This window comes from Camelus dromedarius, chromosome 6 (assembly GCF_036321535.1).
Source record: "Camelus dromedarius isolate mCamDro1 chromosome 6, mCamDro1.pat, whole genome shotgun sequence".
NCBI lineage: Eukaryota > Metazoa > Chordata > Mammalia > Artiodactyla > Camelidae > Camelus > Camelus dromedarius.
In genome coordinates, this window is record NC_087441.1 from 29,876,738 (window position 1) to 29,892,620 (window position 15,883).

The window sequence follows — 15,883 nt, forward strand, 5'->3', positions numbered from 1 at the left end:
ATCTAATCAGACTACTCTTCTGTGTCCTTCTAGATGCTCTGGGGGCTCCAAGAGCCAGGGCCAGTTCCCCTCCTCTCTTCCATTCAATTTTTAGCTTGGGAAGCCTTGTACCATATGGATGGTATAAATTTGGACTTCAATTCATAAGCTTGTGTTTTCAGCAACTTATGAGAGACATTTTTCACAACAGGAAGCATGAAAAGAAACAAGGCTCCTTGGCATGTTCCTGAGCTAGAAGGAGTGTTCATTGATGACAACAATTGATCCAAAGTCTCATGGTTTTCCATACTTTCAATTAGTCAAAAAAGACTCCTTCTTTTGTAGGTTTAGGATGATGTCTCTGACGTCTTCTCTCCCTGATTGGGCTCTAAAGTCCCAGTTCCTAGACATACGATCTATATTTATGTTCCGAATTCACTGGGTCACCAAGGTGCCAGCCCTAGAGTGTGCCATTCTGTTTTACCTTCGTTTTTATCTTTAGATTCCCCTTTATTTCTTCTTTCTAAAATAAAATATGTATTAAACTTGGGGAGTTAAAATTTAGCATTTTTGTGAATTTCTAACATTAGGATGGATCTAAATTAACTCAGGCTGCCATGTTATCAGAACTTCCTGACTTTCCTTTAATATCCTTATTTTCTATCAGGATGTTTCTCCCCACTCATCTGCCACATAAGAGTAAATTTACAAAAATCCAATGTATTCTGTAGACTCTTGACCTTAAAGAAAGAAAAAACTCCTTTTGAAGTTTCTATGGGTTTTTACTCTCCTCATATTAAGGAATAAACAGTGGGAAGTCACTTATAATAGCAGTTCACATATTTATTAGAATCAGGTGTCTGAGGCTTTAAACTTACTTAATTTTAGGTATATTTTCCTCCTGTAGAATATAATTTTTTCTAGACTTTCCTCCCTCTCTTTAGCTCATCTAAGACCTACATAATTACTTCCCCAGCACTGTTCTTTACTAACTACCCCACTATTATTATTTTTATGAGAAAGTGCATTACTTAACAAATTGCCCTCACTATCTTCTGAATTTTATATTATTTTTTCCTACATATGCATGGAAAAGATTATACTAAAGATATTTATGTTTGTGGATCCTAGGAATGAAGGGTAATTGTAGCAAGTGAGAGACATTGAATTTGGAGAATAAAGAGGAAGACCACGTTGTGTACTGTAGTTCAAAGCCAGTATAAATCAGTTTGTAATGCTGATTCTTAGTGAAGATCACTGAAATTAATTGAGACAGAGGATCCTGGGCTGGAGGGTATTAAGGAACATTGCTGGTGGTGTGTGTGTGTGTGTGTGTGTGTGTGTGTGTGTGTGTGTGTGTGTGTGTGTGTATGTGTGTATGTGAGAGAGAGAGAGAGGTGGGGAGAAGTTTCAGACAATAACAGTGACTGCAGTGTGAAGAAGAAGGTACAAAAGAAAGAAGAAATCTTCATTTGCCATGGGAAGTTAAAAAGTGATTCTTTTAAGTACAAGATACCTAGGGAAGATGAAGACTGCTGATGTTTTCTACACTGAACTATATATCACAGAGCACATTCCATTCACTTCGAGAAAGGGAGAGGGGGAAAGAAAGAAAGGAACAGGTGGAGATCTGGATCTTTCATGATCATAAAGAACCAGAACTACAGATTTCATTCAACCTTACCCTTCTTTTGTTGTTGTTGTGGTCTGCTGTTTGGATACACCAGATTCAAGTGCATAGCACCTAAGAACTTCCCAGTGGAAAAGGGCAGAGGGTCTCATCTCAGTGCCACCACACTGTAACTGTGCTATTGCCTCTGGATCCAGCAGTATATGAAATCTATTTTTATCTACTTCTAAAATCTGATCTGGTTGATAATATAGGTTTTAAGTTCACCCATGAAATGGCAATTTTTTTTAAAGGTTTAAGCATTAAAGCAATTAAGACTAGAAAAAAAATTACCAGATCTTTATATTCTATTTTGCAAACAGTGACATAGTTTCTTTCTCCTTCTCCTTGCACCCCACAATGAGAGGTATTAAATGAGATGTTATCTTGGAGCTTGCGTGTAGGGAAACAATCTTTTGTACCAATAATACAATAATAGTATTTTCCCACCCAGCAATGACAGAAAAATAGTGTTTGTTTTTTCATAATGTCTATGTTCCTAAAATAATATTTTTATAATAAATTCATTTTAATATTTAAATAACTTATGTATGCAAGACACGAGGCTGTTACTCTTTACATAGGAACTACACTACAAACTTGAATTGCTTATAACTTCCACTGCTTATTATTTAATTAAAATAAAGGATCAACCATCTCCTCACTCATATTTTCCTTTCAATTCTATTCTTGATGATGTGTTTATTACACATAGGTAGACTTAAGCAGATTTTAAAAAGTGAAGTGGTTTTAAAATTGCTGGCAATTATGCTTTGAGATTATTCTGCTATTCATTTGTTCCTTTTCCTGTGGTGTTTTCACTGCTTTTTTTTCTTACATTATCTCATGTCCATTTTCCTCACTGTAATAATTGGTTGTTTTATTGCTTGTAGAACATGTCTTTTTTCTCCTTGTATAAATCCCTGCTTTGTTTCTTTGTCCTTTGTTTCTAACTCACTGAAAACATTCTTCCTTCTTTGTAGGACTAGACTCAAGTGACTCTTTCATACATAAATAATGAACTTAATCTTACTCGTCCATGTTTATCTATAGCTCTAGCAATAATACCAGCTCTTACATTTATGGAATGCTAGTACTATCTAGGTAATTGCTCAACCTAATGGCAAATATATTTCTTTCCCAGTAAAACAGAACTATATTATAATGACATTAAAATTAAAGCTTTATTTATTCTGTTCATGAAACATAGTCCAACAAACTTTCTGGACAAAAATCAGTCTTCTGTGTGTTTGCTGATAGCCATTTAATAAATCAGTGATTCTCTTTAGCACTTATTTTGTAATTTTTCAGATATTTAATTATTTTTACATGGTTTATGGGAAGAGAAAGGGAATACCAATAACAAGGGAAAACACTGCAATGCATTAAAATTTGTCCTTCTATGTTTGAGGTTGGCTGGTCTATTATGTATAAGCATCGGGGTTGGGGAAAAGTGAGTATTTCGTGTTGGCATGAAAATGAGAGTCTCGTAAGTGTAAAAACTTACATTTGGGTGAAAGTAATATGTCTTTAACATAAAACGTTAAATGAAGCAATGACAACAGTGAGATTTTTATGGTACAAAAGACTGTAAGTAGGCATGAAAACATCGATGAGAATGACATTGATTCATTCACTCGTGAGTGTCTGCTATTTGCCAAGAACTGTGCTAGATGCTGAAAAAGCTCATCCAGTAAAACACAGGTCAGATGAAAATGGTGAACTTGAAAACTGGGGTCTTCAAATAGATTTGAAAAATGGTTCGTTTTGAAAGAATGACTGAACATAAGGAAGTTTCTGCAGTAACTGTGTCATGATTTTGAATAAAAAATAAACGCAACATATGGTACTAGAGAGCTCATTCCAGAGAAACCAAAATAGTAGTAATTGCTGATGGAATATGATGTTTTCACTATGCCCATAAGAGAAGCCCTCTTAGAGTGGCAAATATTTCTAATATACCTGAGATTGAGAAAGCATTTGTGCTCAATACCAAAGCAAAGAAGATAATTGATTTGTTCCTTAAACATCCACCATTTATACATATTTCCTTCACAGTCAAATGTCCAATCAAGTTTTTTTCTTTCTTTCTGAAATTCTGATGTATTTGGGAGATTCTGTGTGAAGCCAAAGAAGTAAATGATGGTTCTAAACATTTTAACTCATCATGTGCTTCCTATGAAATGCTTTTTGACCTAAAATAGTATTACCAAGATTTATCACATAACTTGTTTAAAAAGTGTTGCTCTTCATGTAAAGAATGAAGATTTGTCACTACTGAAGACACTCAGATAATGTGCTATAATTGGAACCTCAAAACTCTAAAACATGAATTGCAAATTTATTGTGAACAATGACAGCAGCCAAAAGTTGCTTTGAAAGTAAACATTTCAATTGATAGAAATAGTATAAATATTTTAGAAGTATATGATCTGATGCATTTTATATAATGTGCACTTTATAATCAAATTTTACATAGAATCAATTTATGTGACTATAAGTAATGGTGTCAATTTCCAAGGCACCTTCACACTGAAGACATTTGGAATAATAGTGATAAATTTCCCTGTTTAGAGTCTTATGTTTGACTGTTTTTCCTTTGCAAATTGGTGGCACAAACCTATTTGTCATCTGTGATAATTTTTAAAGACCATTATCAGTACTGGTAAGTAGTGGGTGGCTGAGAAAAAAGTTCTGCTATGATTACCGCACATTGAGGATTTATTTGGGAGAAAATTTAAAAGGAGCCTTTGAAAATAATTCCAAAAAAAATTCTAATTTACTAGGATTTTTCCAGAGCTTATTTACATTTAAGAGATTTAGTTTAGATACTTACTCAAACAGATTGACCTCCATTCTCAGTACATAACACGGTTTGTTTCTTACCAGTTCTGTAGCTTCATGTGCAAGAACTTTGGCTTCTTTTGCAATTTTCTCAGCTTCATCAATATAGTCTTTAATATTGCTGTAAGCTTTGAAGGCTGCAGTGGCATTGAAGGAGATGTTTTTAGCCTCATCAAGGATTCTGTTGAGATTACCCCCAAAAAAGAACATCAGAGCAGTTGGTACTCAAATGAAGAACATCTTACTTATAACAAATGTGGCTTCCAAATGATCATGGCCAATATAATTATGATAATTCCAAGTCATAGTGAGAGATCTACTTACTGTATTATGTTGTAGTTTTCAGTTTAAACGTGCATTCCTAAATAATTAAGCTATGAAATACTACCAACATATTTTTAAGTACTCATAGCATCCTCCAGAAGTTTCTGCAACCATGTGCACCATGCAAGTATGAGCAGTGAGACAATCCTTTATGTCATTTGTGAAGCACTCTACAGGTTTCAGAGCACTTGTTCCACATTATGGGAATGAATTTCACAGAATCTCTTTAGAGTAGGTGCAATTCTCAGATGAGGACAAATGAATCTCAGGTGGTTATATAGCGTGTCCTAGGTCACATGACCACCATGTCATTAGTTAAGGACTTGGATCCTGCATTTGCTGACTTCTAACTTACCACTCCACTTATCACCCTTCATGTGAAATTAGAAAAATATTATAAAATTGTTATAAAATGAGTTGTGTGTGAGTTTTGCCCAGGGTCTTCAAACATTAATATTTTTCCTTTGTATCAAGTATATTAAGCATTGGAACAAAACTTTACACATGGAATACATTAAATACAGATTAATTTAGGAAAATTATTCTTGGGGCTAATAGCACCTACATTCTTAGGACAATTCCAAAATTGTAGGGGAAGCCTACCTGTTATACCTAGAAGGCTGTATACTAGTCAAGCACACCTCACTACATGCCCCTCCCTCATCCACTCATATAAGAATCCCAGCTATAGTGAGCTGTTAATTTACAGGAATATGTAGTATCTCCCTGGAGTTTGGAAGAGTGAAAAAAAAAAAGACTTCAAGGCTAAGTATGGAGCCACATTTTTCAAAAGCCACCCTTTTAACATTAAATAGTTTTGATTCCATTAAAAATATAAAACTGAAATTTGGAGCAGAATGTGTTTATATATTATTATTTAAAATGCTAATAAGGCAACTGCTGTGCTCTCTAATAAAGAACAGAAAATTTTTTTCTAAGTGTAGCCTAAGGCAATGTCACTCCCCACCATGCCATATTTGAATCCACTTTTAACTCAGACTTTTGATGCTGCTCCAGTAGAGCTTCGCCCAGACCCTTCTAATTAGGCTTTTCCACAGAAAGGCCGTGTAGCTCGTATGTTCATAATTACAAAAATCAAGATTGGAAAGCAATTCTCTACTGTTTCTGTTAGTCAAAACTTTTGGACCCATGTCAAGATACATAGATATTTCCAACAACAAATGACATACCCATCAAGGACAGCAGATGAATCATTTAACTGAGCCGCATGGCTCTCAGCCTGGGACACCTTCTCAGCAAGCTTCCTGTCCTTTATTTCTTGGGAGAGGGCATCTATTTTATCTTTCAGATCCTCAGACATGGAGGGCAATTTATTCTGAATGTCTTCAACATACTGATACGTAGAGAAAAGAAGGCATTTAAAGTAGGTAAATCCAAGCCTCCTCTCACTTACTAATTTCTCTTAGAGATATAATTACATATGCTTAATTTTTTATGGACTTCAAATTTACTAACCTAGCAAAAAAAGAATAGAGAATAAAAGCTGTGATTTAATCAAAGAGATTAGGAAATTTATGAAGCCAGTTTATACCAAGAAGAACCTAACCATCTTTCTTTAAAAAAAGATAGTATAAATGCATATATGATAGTCATTAGGATCTTTTAGACCATTTGCATTTCTATTACCAGGTATCACTGTATATTAGTTTTTACTGCGTTAGGAAGTATGTTAAGAGTCTGTTTGTAGCTTTACATTTCTTTTGGCTGATGTTACATGAATATTGAAGCAGATTGTAAGTGCTGTCCTGGGAACAAGAAATGCCTTCCATCATTGTGAAAACAAAAGCACAGGTTGGTGTGAGTGTGTGAGTACCCTCACCAGACACTCATGTCTATTGAGAGAGTAATGTGAAGCTCTAATTGTTACCAACAGGTGGGCATGATGACAAAGGAATAATGCAAAAACAACTTTACACCCACAAGAAAATAACAGTATTTGCTTATATTACTGAGTTTTCTCATTGGTTCCCACTTATGAGGGCCTATGTCATTATCATCTTTCTTTTAACTTTGGGTTTTATCAAATACTCACATCAATGACTGAGTTGATTTCATCTGCAAGACGGTTGGCTTCATCAAGTATGTCATTACCTTCTTTTAAAGTGTTCTCAGTTTGCCGTTTGCCACTTTCAATAGCCTCCTTCTTTTGCTGTAGGACAGTATGAACAACACATCAAAATGCCCTTTGGGGAAAACCTTATTTAGACCTGTATTCTTGATTTTCCTGTCTGAACAAGACTTTGCAAACAAGGTATGTCATGTTGAGTATGAGGCTAGATACGAATGATATAAACTACCCAGCCAGCCCTCTAAGAGTTACTTTATTTAAATGCCTGTAGGGTACTTTCTGCCTCCTATTGTGAGAAAGTCAGCGAAGAGAAGAAAAGTTATGTGATGGTAGCTGAGGAATTAAAAAATACTTTTAAAGCAAGAACTACAATGGAAGTGCTGAAAATGTATTACTGAACATGCGGTAGTACACTGAGTTACACTGGAACTAGACATTACATTCCAGAATCTATGTCCAAAGGAATATTTTGTGAGCATAAATGAAAGCAGATTTATTCTAGAGGAGTTCTATAAAAATTGGAAGAAGTGGGATTTTAAAGAAACTTATGGGAAGTACTTTTCAAAAAAAAGAGAAAGTATCACATGGAAGAATAAACTTAATGGACTGTTTCATATAAAGAGAGCAGACTCTAAATTTTCTTTGAAACTGATAGCTTGTCTCAAAACCTCATGAAACTCATTCCTAGTCTAGAAGAGTAAAATCAACGAAAAAGAAATAGTTCTATTTCTCCATTTGGAACATAACTTTGTCTACTTTTTTCTTGCTAGTTTGACTCATTCTTCCAATCACCTTTTACCTGTGGATTTAACTGCATCCATTATCATTTGAAGCCTCTGATATTTATACTTTTTATATAAATAATAATGCTAGTTTATGTATTCATTTAAATCTCAGTATGTGCCAGGTAGTTTATAAGCTTTTCTCATTTAATTCTACACTAATGCAATGGGTCCCATATTTATCACCTTTTAAATAAGTAAAAAATTGAACAAGTTAAGGTGATTTACCCAAGGTCACACAGTTAGTACAGTGTAGTTAAGATCTGAATCGACCTAAGCTTGGGTCTTCAACTGTGAAAGCACTAACTCCAGTTGTAGAAATCATGTTTCTTATCTGCACGAGAGTAGCACAAATTCCACACCCTACTTTCCCTACTTCTTCACCAACCACTTCAGTTTGCTGCCACTACATGCACCTTGTTCCTGCCACTGAGCCATTACATTACATGTGAAATGCTAGGGCCCCCAGTACTCAACATGCGGCTCGTTGACCAGCAGCACTGGCATCATCAGGAAGGTTGTTAGAAATGCACAATCTCAGTGCCTTTTTGGGAGCGACCAACTCAGAATCTGCATTTAACAAGAACCCCAGGTGACTGATAGACACTAAAATTTGAGAAGAACTGGCTTAGAACTGGCACACAGTAAACAGTATAGAATTGTTAACTATTATAATTCCCTTACTTTCTTTTTCCTAGCACTCATTTATCTGAATTGTATTCTATAGGTTGGCTATAAATATAGAAACATAGACAATATTATTTTATTTTTTGTATGGATTAAACCATTTTGATTGCTTCTTCTAAGAGCTGCTAAAAGCACAGGTTATTTAACAAAATAGGCAACACTAACTCATCACAAGATGCGTGCATAGGGAGGAGGGGAAACGTATAGCCTGTTGAACTGTACCTAGTTGTTGAAGGATAACACTGAATTCATCACGCAAGATACTGAACATGTCACTTACTGTGTATGTCAGCCCATGCTCCAGACTTTTTGGCCGTATTAAATACTTATTTATTGGTTTAGTGACTATCTTCTTCACTATAATATAAATTCCATAAGAACAGTTTTTGTATCACTCTATCTCCAGTACCTGGAAGAATTTCCTCAATGAGTAGATTTGAATGAATAAATGAAATGAGATTGCATTCCTGGGACTTGCACTGGTGACACTTGGCTCATTCCACTTCTCCCTTCCTTGCCTAATTCAGAGGAAATTTCATTCTCCCTCCACGGACAACAAATACAGAGGTAGTCCTGATGCTGTAGTTATAAATCATATCTTATTATTCAAGGGTCCGAAATCCTTTTACATAACTATCAATTTTAGCCCTTAGCTTTTGTATGAACTGACTTAAAGTTTACCACCGACAGACATTCAGGAATCGTTTTTCAGCACAGCTTGTTTGTATTTATGAATCAAGGTAATTTGAGATGCTGTATCAACAGTAGGGAGAATATTTCCACATACATGTTGGGTGAAGAGCTACATTCATTTTGGTTTCAATTAAGCAGTAAGTTAGAATCTTTATAAAAGATGTAATTGAGTCACTTTAGGGAACCAACTGTTATGCGAAAATCCAAATGTGTTTTTTTTACCATATTACAGCAGAAATGATCTAGGGATTAAGGAGATTTCAGTGGTGGCAATTTTCAGATTAGACACAGATAAAATCTAGCTTTGAACCAAGGAAAGATGAAGATTTGGAGCTCCTAAATATTGATAAAAGTATTATAACATTTATTTGGGTTTGCTTTATGGTGCTTTATTCATTGAGAAGAAACCTTCTGTTTTGTCTCGGCCCTGGGGATACAGTGGGCAAGAAGACATGCTCCTTGGGGCTTGTCTGAAGGGAAAGAACCAATGAGTAAATTAACATATAAGATATCTCTAAGTAATGATGAGTGCTAAAAAAATAAAGAGAGGGAATGGGTAGAGAATGATGTAGGATATAAAACACTTAAGATAGGAAGCTTTGAGCATTTAAGGAGCAGAAAGAGGGCTCATGTAGAGAGAGAATTATTCTCCAAGTCTATACCACAAGCAGAAATGTTAATTAAGTGATTCTGTTTGGACATCATAGTTGTTATATTTCTACTTTTACCTTCTAATTAGATCTTAATTCATTCCAGACCTTTGTAACTTCAACATCTTTTGTTGGGGGCAGGGGGTGTTGGGTGGTGGATCAAGAACGTACAAAAGCTACTTTCCTGTCTATCCGTTTATCTAGCAGCTCACTTTCTTCAAAATCCTTCCTTTTCAAGGTTATAATGATAAGTGTGGAGACACTGTTCAATGCACGTTTCTTTGCTTAATTGATTCACTAATCTTCTCTTTACCCCTTGGCCCGGTCTGTCTTCCCTCCATCACTGGACATGTCCTCCCAACCCTGTCCTGTTCTAGAAAGCTGTATTCAAAGCCTTCTATGATCTGGCTCCAAAGGCCATTTTTAGAGCTGTCTTCTGCTACAGACTTTTATGTAGCTTATGAACGACTGTTACTGCTGTATTTGATACTTCCTAAGATTACATTTCCAAAGCTGTGTTTCTGCTGGTGCCACTCCATCATTTCTATGAATTTCTGCTAAGATACCATCATTTTGGTAAACTTTTGCTGAGTCTCCCAGCCCCGATTAGTCACAGTATTACATACAACCAAAGGTTAAAATGCCTGAATTTTCAGGAAATTGTAAGTTCTATTGAGGCCAGGAATCATTCGTATTCAACTTCAAACACCCTGGTTGCCAAAAGCACCTTGAGATGGCAGGTGTCTAACAGACATCTGCATATTATTCCTGCCTGTCTTCCTTGCCTTCTTTCACACTGTTTTCCAATACAAAAACAACCCTTGAGTTTACAGGTACCACTCACAAAGTCTCCAAATGTAATTTTAATCCATGGTTCCAATATTTCAATTGCTTCTGATAGCTTTCAGGATAAAACCAAATTCCTTAGCTTAGTCTCAGACGCAGCTCTCTCGTAACTCAAGGTCTGGGCCCTCTCTATCTTTCTATTCTCTCACTCGTTCACAAGCAGTCTTCATTCCAACCTTATCAAACCACTGAATTTTCTCCAAAATGTGTTACTTATTTTTTTATGCATGTGTTTGCATGGTTTTTTTCCTTCCCTGTTTCTGGAATGTTCTTCCTCTTCTACTTTGACTAATTAAAACTTATCCTTCATGACTTAGCATATGTGTCAGGTTCTCTATGAAGCCCTTCCTAAATCCAGGGGTGATTTAGATGCCCTTCCTTTGCTTACCTCCAAGATAACTACTGTAGTGTAGAGACAAATTTACTTGTGTGGCCCTCCCACTAAATACAAGTCACCTGAAGTCACCAGAGATGGTGTTTTGCTCTTTATATCAGTGGTTTTCAAACTTAAGACTGCATCTGAATCATGGGTAGGATTTTAAAAACACAAGTTTACTGGGCCCTACTCCCAGTTTCTGAGTTGACAGATTTGGGGTGGAACCTGAGAATTAGCATTTTTAACAAGTTTCTAGATGATGTTAATGCCACTTGTTCCAAGGACCTCACCATGAGGACCAGTGTTTGTATATTCAGTTTTTGTGTCTAGTGCATTTCCTGAACTTAGTAGGGGCCCAACAAATGTTTTTAATAATAAAAATCATGTGTTTGCTTTCTTAAATTATGTTGAGTCTTATTATATCACCTACTTTGTGGGCACAGGCTCAATGAAATCATTTATTTAGAACACAACTAATTACTCAATCAAATGGATATAAAGTATCAGTTCTTCTTAAACCTCCATGCACATCAGATTAACCCAGGGGATGTTTTATCATACCGACCCTGGGCCACCCCCGAGACCAGGTAACTCAGATTCTGGTTGGGAGCCCAGGTGATCCATCTGTTTAGCAAACTCTCCAGGTGAGGTCTTTATTGGCCAGTCTAGCATCAACCTTGGCAATCAACTTTAATCAGCCTTGGCAAGCGAACGTAAATAAAGCTGTGCCTTATTCATGTTAATTTAGCCAGTTTATTTATTCTAGTAAGTTTTAAATAAGCCTTTAGTTAAGCATGACATACAAAGTGAAAATACAAAAAGGACCACTTAAACTTCAGTAGTGACTACATAAGCTCCAGGCATCTCTAGGGGTACCCGAGAATGATGGCTCTTGGTTTTAAACATCACTACAATGAAGGAATAGCTAAAAGCACCATTTCCTATGCTACTATAACTCTTCCTGAAATACTTTCCGAATGCTTATTATACTTCCCACACAGGTAATTTTAATTTCTTAAACCATTGCCATAAAATGGAGCAGTGCACCTCCGGGTAAGTCACACCACCGGGGTGTCACGGAGCAAGATGATTCATGCTGCTGCCTGTGATACGACAGCGGCCCAGCATCCTACCTAACAAGACAGGGCTTTTTCTTTAATATTGCTGGCATGTCAGTAGACTCCAAATTGGTTAAGATTAGATATATCAGTGAGTCTCCTCAATCTTATCAAAATGACAAGGCTAAGTACCAGCAGAGGGACCCAGAAAAAAAATTCTTTTAAAAAATTAATCCATCCTCTTACTTCTTAATCCAAAGGAAAATGGAAAGAAATGAGTGTATAAGAAAAAAGACCCTCCAGATTCTTTTTATCCAACTGTAATTCCACAAACAGTTTAGAGAGCATAATATATGCCAGAGAGTGTTCGGTTATAGCTAAAGGTGAAATTCTATGTTAGAAGAGATAAAGGTCTGCCGCTGTTTTCAGATCTGTTGGGGTCAAATACTTTGAAAAGAGCAAAGGTGAGTTTGTTTCTGGGGAGAAAGTTGTTGTTTTTCAAACGACAAATACAGGTTTGTGCCATCTTGTGCTGAATTCACTCGGGAAAAGTGACCAGTTTGCCATGTTAAGTATTAAGAATGAAACAAAAGAAAGAGAGGGTGGAGAGAGAAGAGAAAGGAAAGAGAGAGGGAGGAAGGGAGAAAGGAATGGATGGAGGAATCTGCTTTAGTTCTAGCTTCATTGGCACTCTAAAATAAAGGGAGTCTACTATTTCTTGAGAAGTATCTCTTGTCTGAAGAAATGGAAGGAAAAATAACTCAGACTTGATCTGTTCATGTTAGTCCCTTGTAAAGTATGATTTTCACAGAACACACTGCAAAGAAAAAGAGAACCAAAATTCTCCCAAGCTCTGATCTCTCAGTGAGCTATTTGTTCCGTGCCCAGATTTCGTGACAGAATCCCTGGCATTTCTGTGATTTTATGGCAGCCAGATGTCTAAATCGTGGTTTGTGGATTAGGTTGAGTGGATTGTAAAACCACCTGGTATTAGTACTTGAAGAAGCCCTAGAGATGCTGCAGAATCATGCACTCACTGTACGGTTGGGAGACGGATGCTTCGAGACTTTAATTGACTTGCCCAAGCTTGTACTTCTAGTTAGTAGCACAGTTGTCATTTAGAACAAGGACCCCTGATCCCTAGTAAAGCTCTCATTCCATGGTACCACACTGTCATTAAAAGTCTTAAATTGTTTATCTAAATTTTATTTGATTCTATGGGCAATGATCATTAACTAAAAAACAAAAACAGGATCATTCCTTGTTCTGCTTCTTAGTCGTCTCCTTTCAGAGTCATCATACTTCATTGACTACATGTGCATCAACTCGACTTACTCGGCCATGTCAAACCCCCACTCCACATTCCTAGTTTTGGATGAAAGAGCCTCTGAGACTCACCTCCAAAGCAGTCATGTTTTTCTGGTTTGCTGCAGATAAGAGATTAGCTTCTCTGATTTTATCTGTGGCTTCTCTCAACAGGTCCCAAGCATCATCAACCTTGCTTTTGTAGTCAGCCAGTTTCTCCCGGAGATCCTTCTCCATTTCTTCATTTTTCCCTCGGGACTCTCCAAACAGCTTCTTCACTTTCTTCAGAAGGCCTTCTGCAGCTCTATAAATGGCCCAGACCAAAAACAGACAATAAGCCCTTGTCACGGCCTCAGGGTTTATTGGTATTAAACAGTGTTACAAAGAGATGCTAACATTAAAAGTCTGGAAAAATAAGACAGGATTTAAAGCAGAGTGACTGTGCTAAACCAAGCTGCAAACTGATAGCTGAAAAGTGGCAAGACCATTTACAATTAAAATTAAAGCACACACACACACAAATCCACATATTCTAAATTTATTAGTAATACAACATTTTCATTTGGAAAGGATCTCATGTTATTCTCATATTCTGGCTGATGAAATGAGTTTATAATTTACTTTATAAGCCCAAAATAAAAGCTACCTGATTTACCATAATGAGATATTTTCTCTGTTACTTTGAATGTAAGATATGAATATTGATATGTTTGGTTAGAACCAGAGAGTATAACTTCATGTTATTGACATGATAGTATAATATAATTTTGATCTACTTTTCTTTTTGTTTGAACTGAGTGTTCTGGGAGTTCCCTGGATTTAACTTAATGGTTTTCCTAAAGTGATAATATCTGAGCCCTTTAAGGAAGGCTAAATACTTGAGAAACAGTAGTTCTCATCATAATCCCCTGAAGCATTTGTCAAAACAGATTGCTGGGCCCCATCCCAAAAGTTTCTGATTAGTCGGTCTGATAATTTGTATTTCTAACAAGTTCTCAAGTGTTGCTGATGTTGCTGGTTTAGTATATATTATTTAAATATTAATAACACCACCATTTTGAAGTTAGCTGCCTATGAATGTAAAAATGTAGTTTTTTACTCAGTCACAGCAACTCATTGGCATTAGTAAAATCATTATCATTATTCCCAACCTCAAATTCCCGACCTTTCTTTCTTAGTATTAGGTATGTATTTTTGACAACTCTTATTTGACATTTCTTAAGATGACAAATTATATAAGATGGCCTGCTAAATTCATAACTTTCTTTATCCAAATACATTTTTATTAAAACAAAAACAATTGATAGTTTTAAAGTCCCTAATATAGGAAATTAATGAAGCAAGCCCATTAGCCTAATTGCAGAAGGGATAGCACCAGAAAAGATCATTTGCTTGATTATTTACATATACGTATAAACATGCCTTTGATCCATTTTAGAGCAAGATATATTATAACTAAGTAAATGAAAAATAAACAGCAAACAGAGTATCTCCTACTGATCTATGTGACAGAAAGTTTAGAAAACTATGAGCAATTTGAAAAGCTCGGTTTATCAAATGAAAAAATAACAGAGCATCCACTCACACCAACTCATCTTCAGCAACTTCCTTTTGTGTGTCTAGATTTTTCCTCCTCAATTCTGTCATCATCTGATCAATCTCATTCTGAAGCTCTTGCAAATTTCTCTCAAAGGCCTTGTCTTGAGTTCCTAGAGTTTCATTTAGTTTTACAGCTTTTTCATTTACAGCTGCAGGGGGTAAAACAAATTTTGCAAATTAGTAAACAAAATGCCACATGCAAAAATGGCACTCAGCATCTGCTCTTCTCTACCATCTCCAAGAGAAATGTCGTTTTTCATGGGCATTTCTGCTGGGAAGCAGAGAGGCAGTTTATACAACAATCCATAACAAAATGGAAAACATGACATATTTCTCCATATTATATTTCTTTTGTTGGTGGTAGGGAACATGGTAATTAAAGCACAGTGTTTCCACCTTAAAAGGAAGAAATAAAGTAAAGAAGTGGCTCAAACCCTTTTCAGGTAAGAGGTGAAAAACAAGACATGTAGCCTAACACTTGCAAGCTGAAAATGCAAGGTCTGCATTGCTGATAAGATACAATCATATCTGATTTTAAAATACTGAGTAGAGAAGTACCATCAGTTATGAGATCTCTGAAAATGAACCTGCCCTCGCACTTCCACACAGTTCTGTGCTCATTTGTGTAAAGGAATGAGGAAAGGAGTCCTGGTCGAGGGCCAAGCATTACAGATTAGGGCTCACAGACACCTTCCAGCAATAACAGCTATCCTAAGAGTCTGTGTTTATTATGCACTAAATGGGGTTTGAAACTGTGCTCTTTGGAATCTTAGGATTCTCCAGGAGCTTCAGGTATTCTACAAATGATGTTTATTCTGCCAAGAATCTGTTTTATAAGTTGGTGTTTTATGCAAGATTTCATTTGAAAAAAGAATTCTATGTCAAAAGTTTGAAATATTGGTGAGTTCAAACATGTACACAGTTCTACCATTAGTTTCAGACCAAGTTTTCCTGAAGTGTGTTCTATGGAGCATTAATTTAG

The 15,883-nt window shown here is 36.1% G+C and overlaps 1 protein-coding gene across 1 annotated transcript in view; it reads right to left on the reverse strand.

Annotated features, from left to right (window-relative positions):
* Window positions 1–15,883, reverse strand: part of LAMA2 (laminin subunit alpha 2) — a 520,519-nt gene that overhangs the window by 95,915 nt on the left and 408,721 nt on the right. The window contains exons 36-40 of the mRNA XM_031456303.2: window positions 14,888–15,050; window positions 13,396–13,606; window positions 6,870–6,986; window positions 6,007–6,170; window positions 4,535–4,673 (exon numbers count right to left, since the gene is read on the reverse strand). Of these exons, the coding sequence (XP_031312163.2) occupies window positions 4,535–4,673; window positions 6,007–6,170; window positions 6,870–6,986; window positions 13,396–13,606; window positions 14,888–15,050 (794 nt within the window). The remainder of the gene's footprint in view (window positions 1–4,534; window positions 4,674–6,006; window positions 6,171–6,869; window positions 6,987–13,395; window positions 13,607–14,887; window positions 15,051–15,883) is intronic.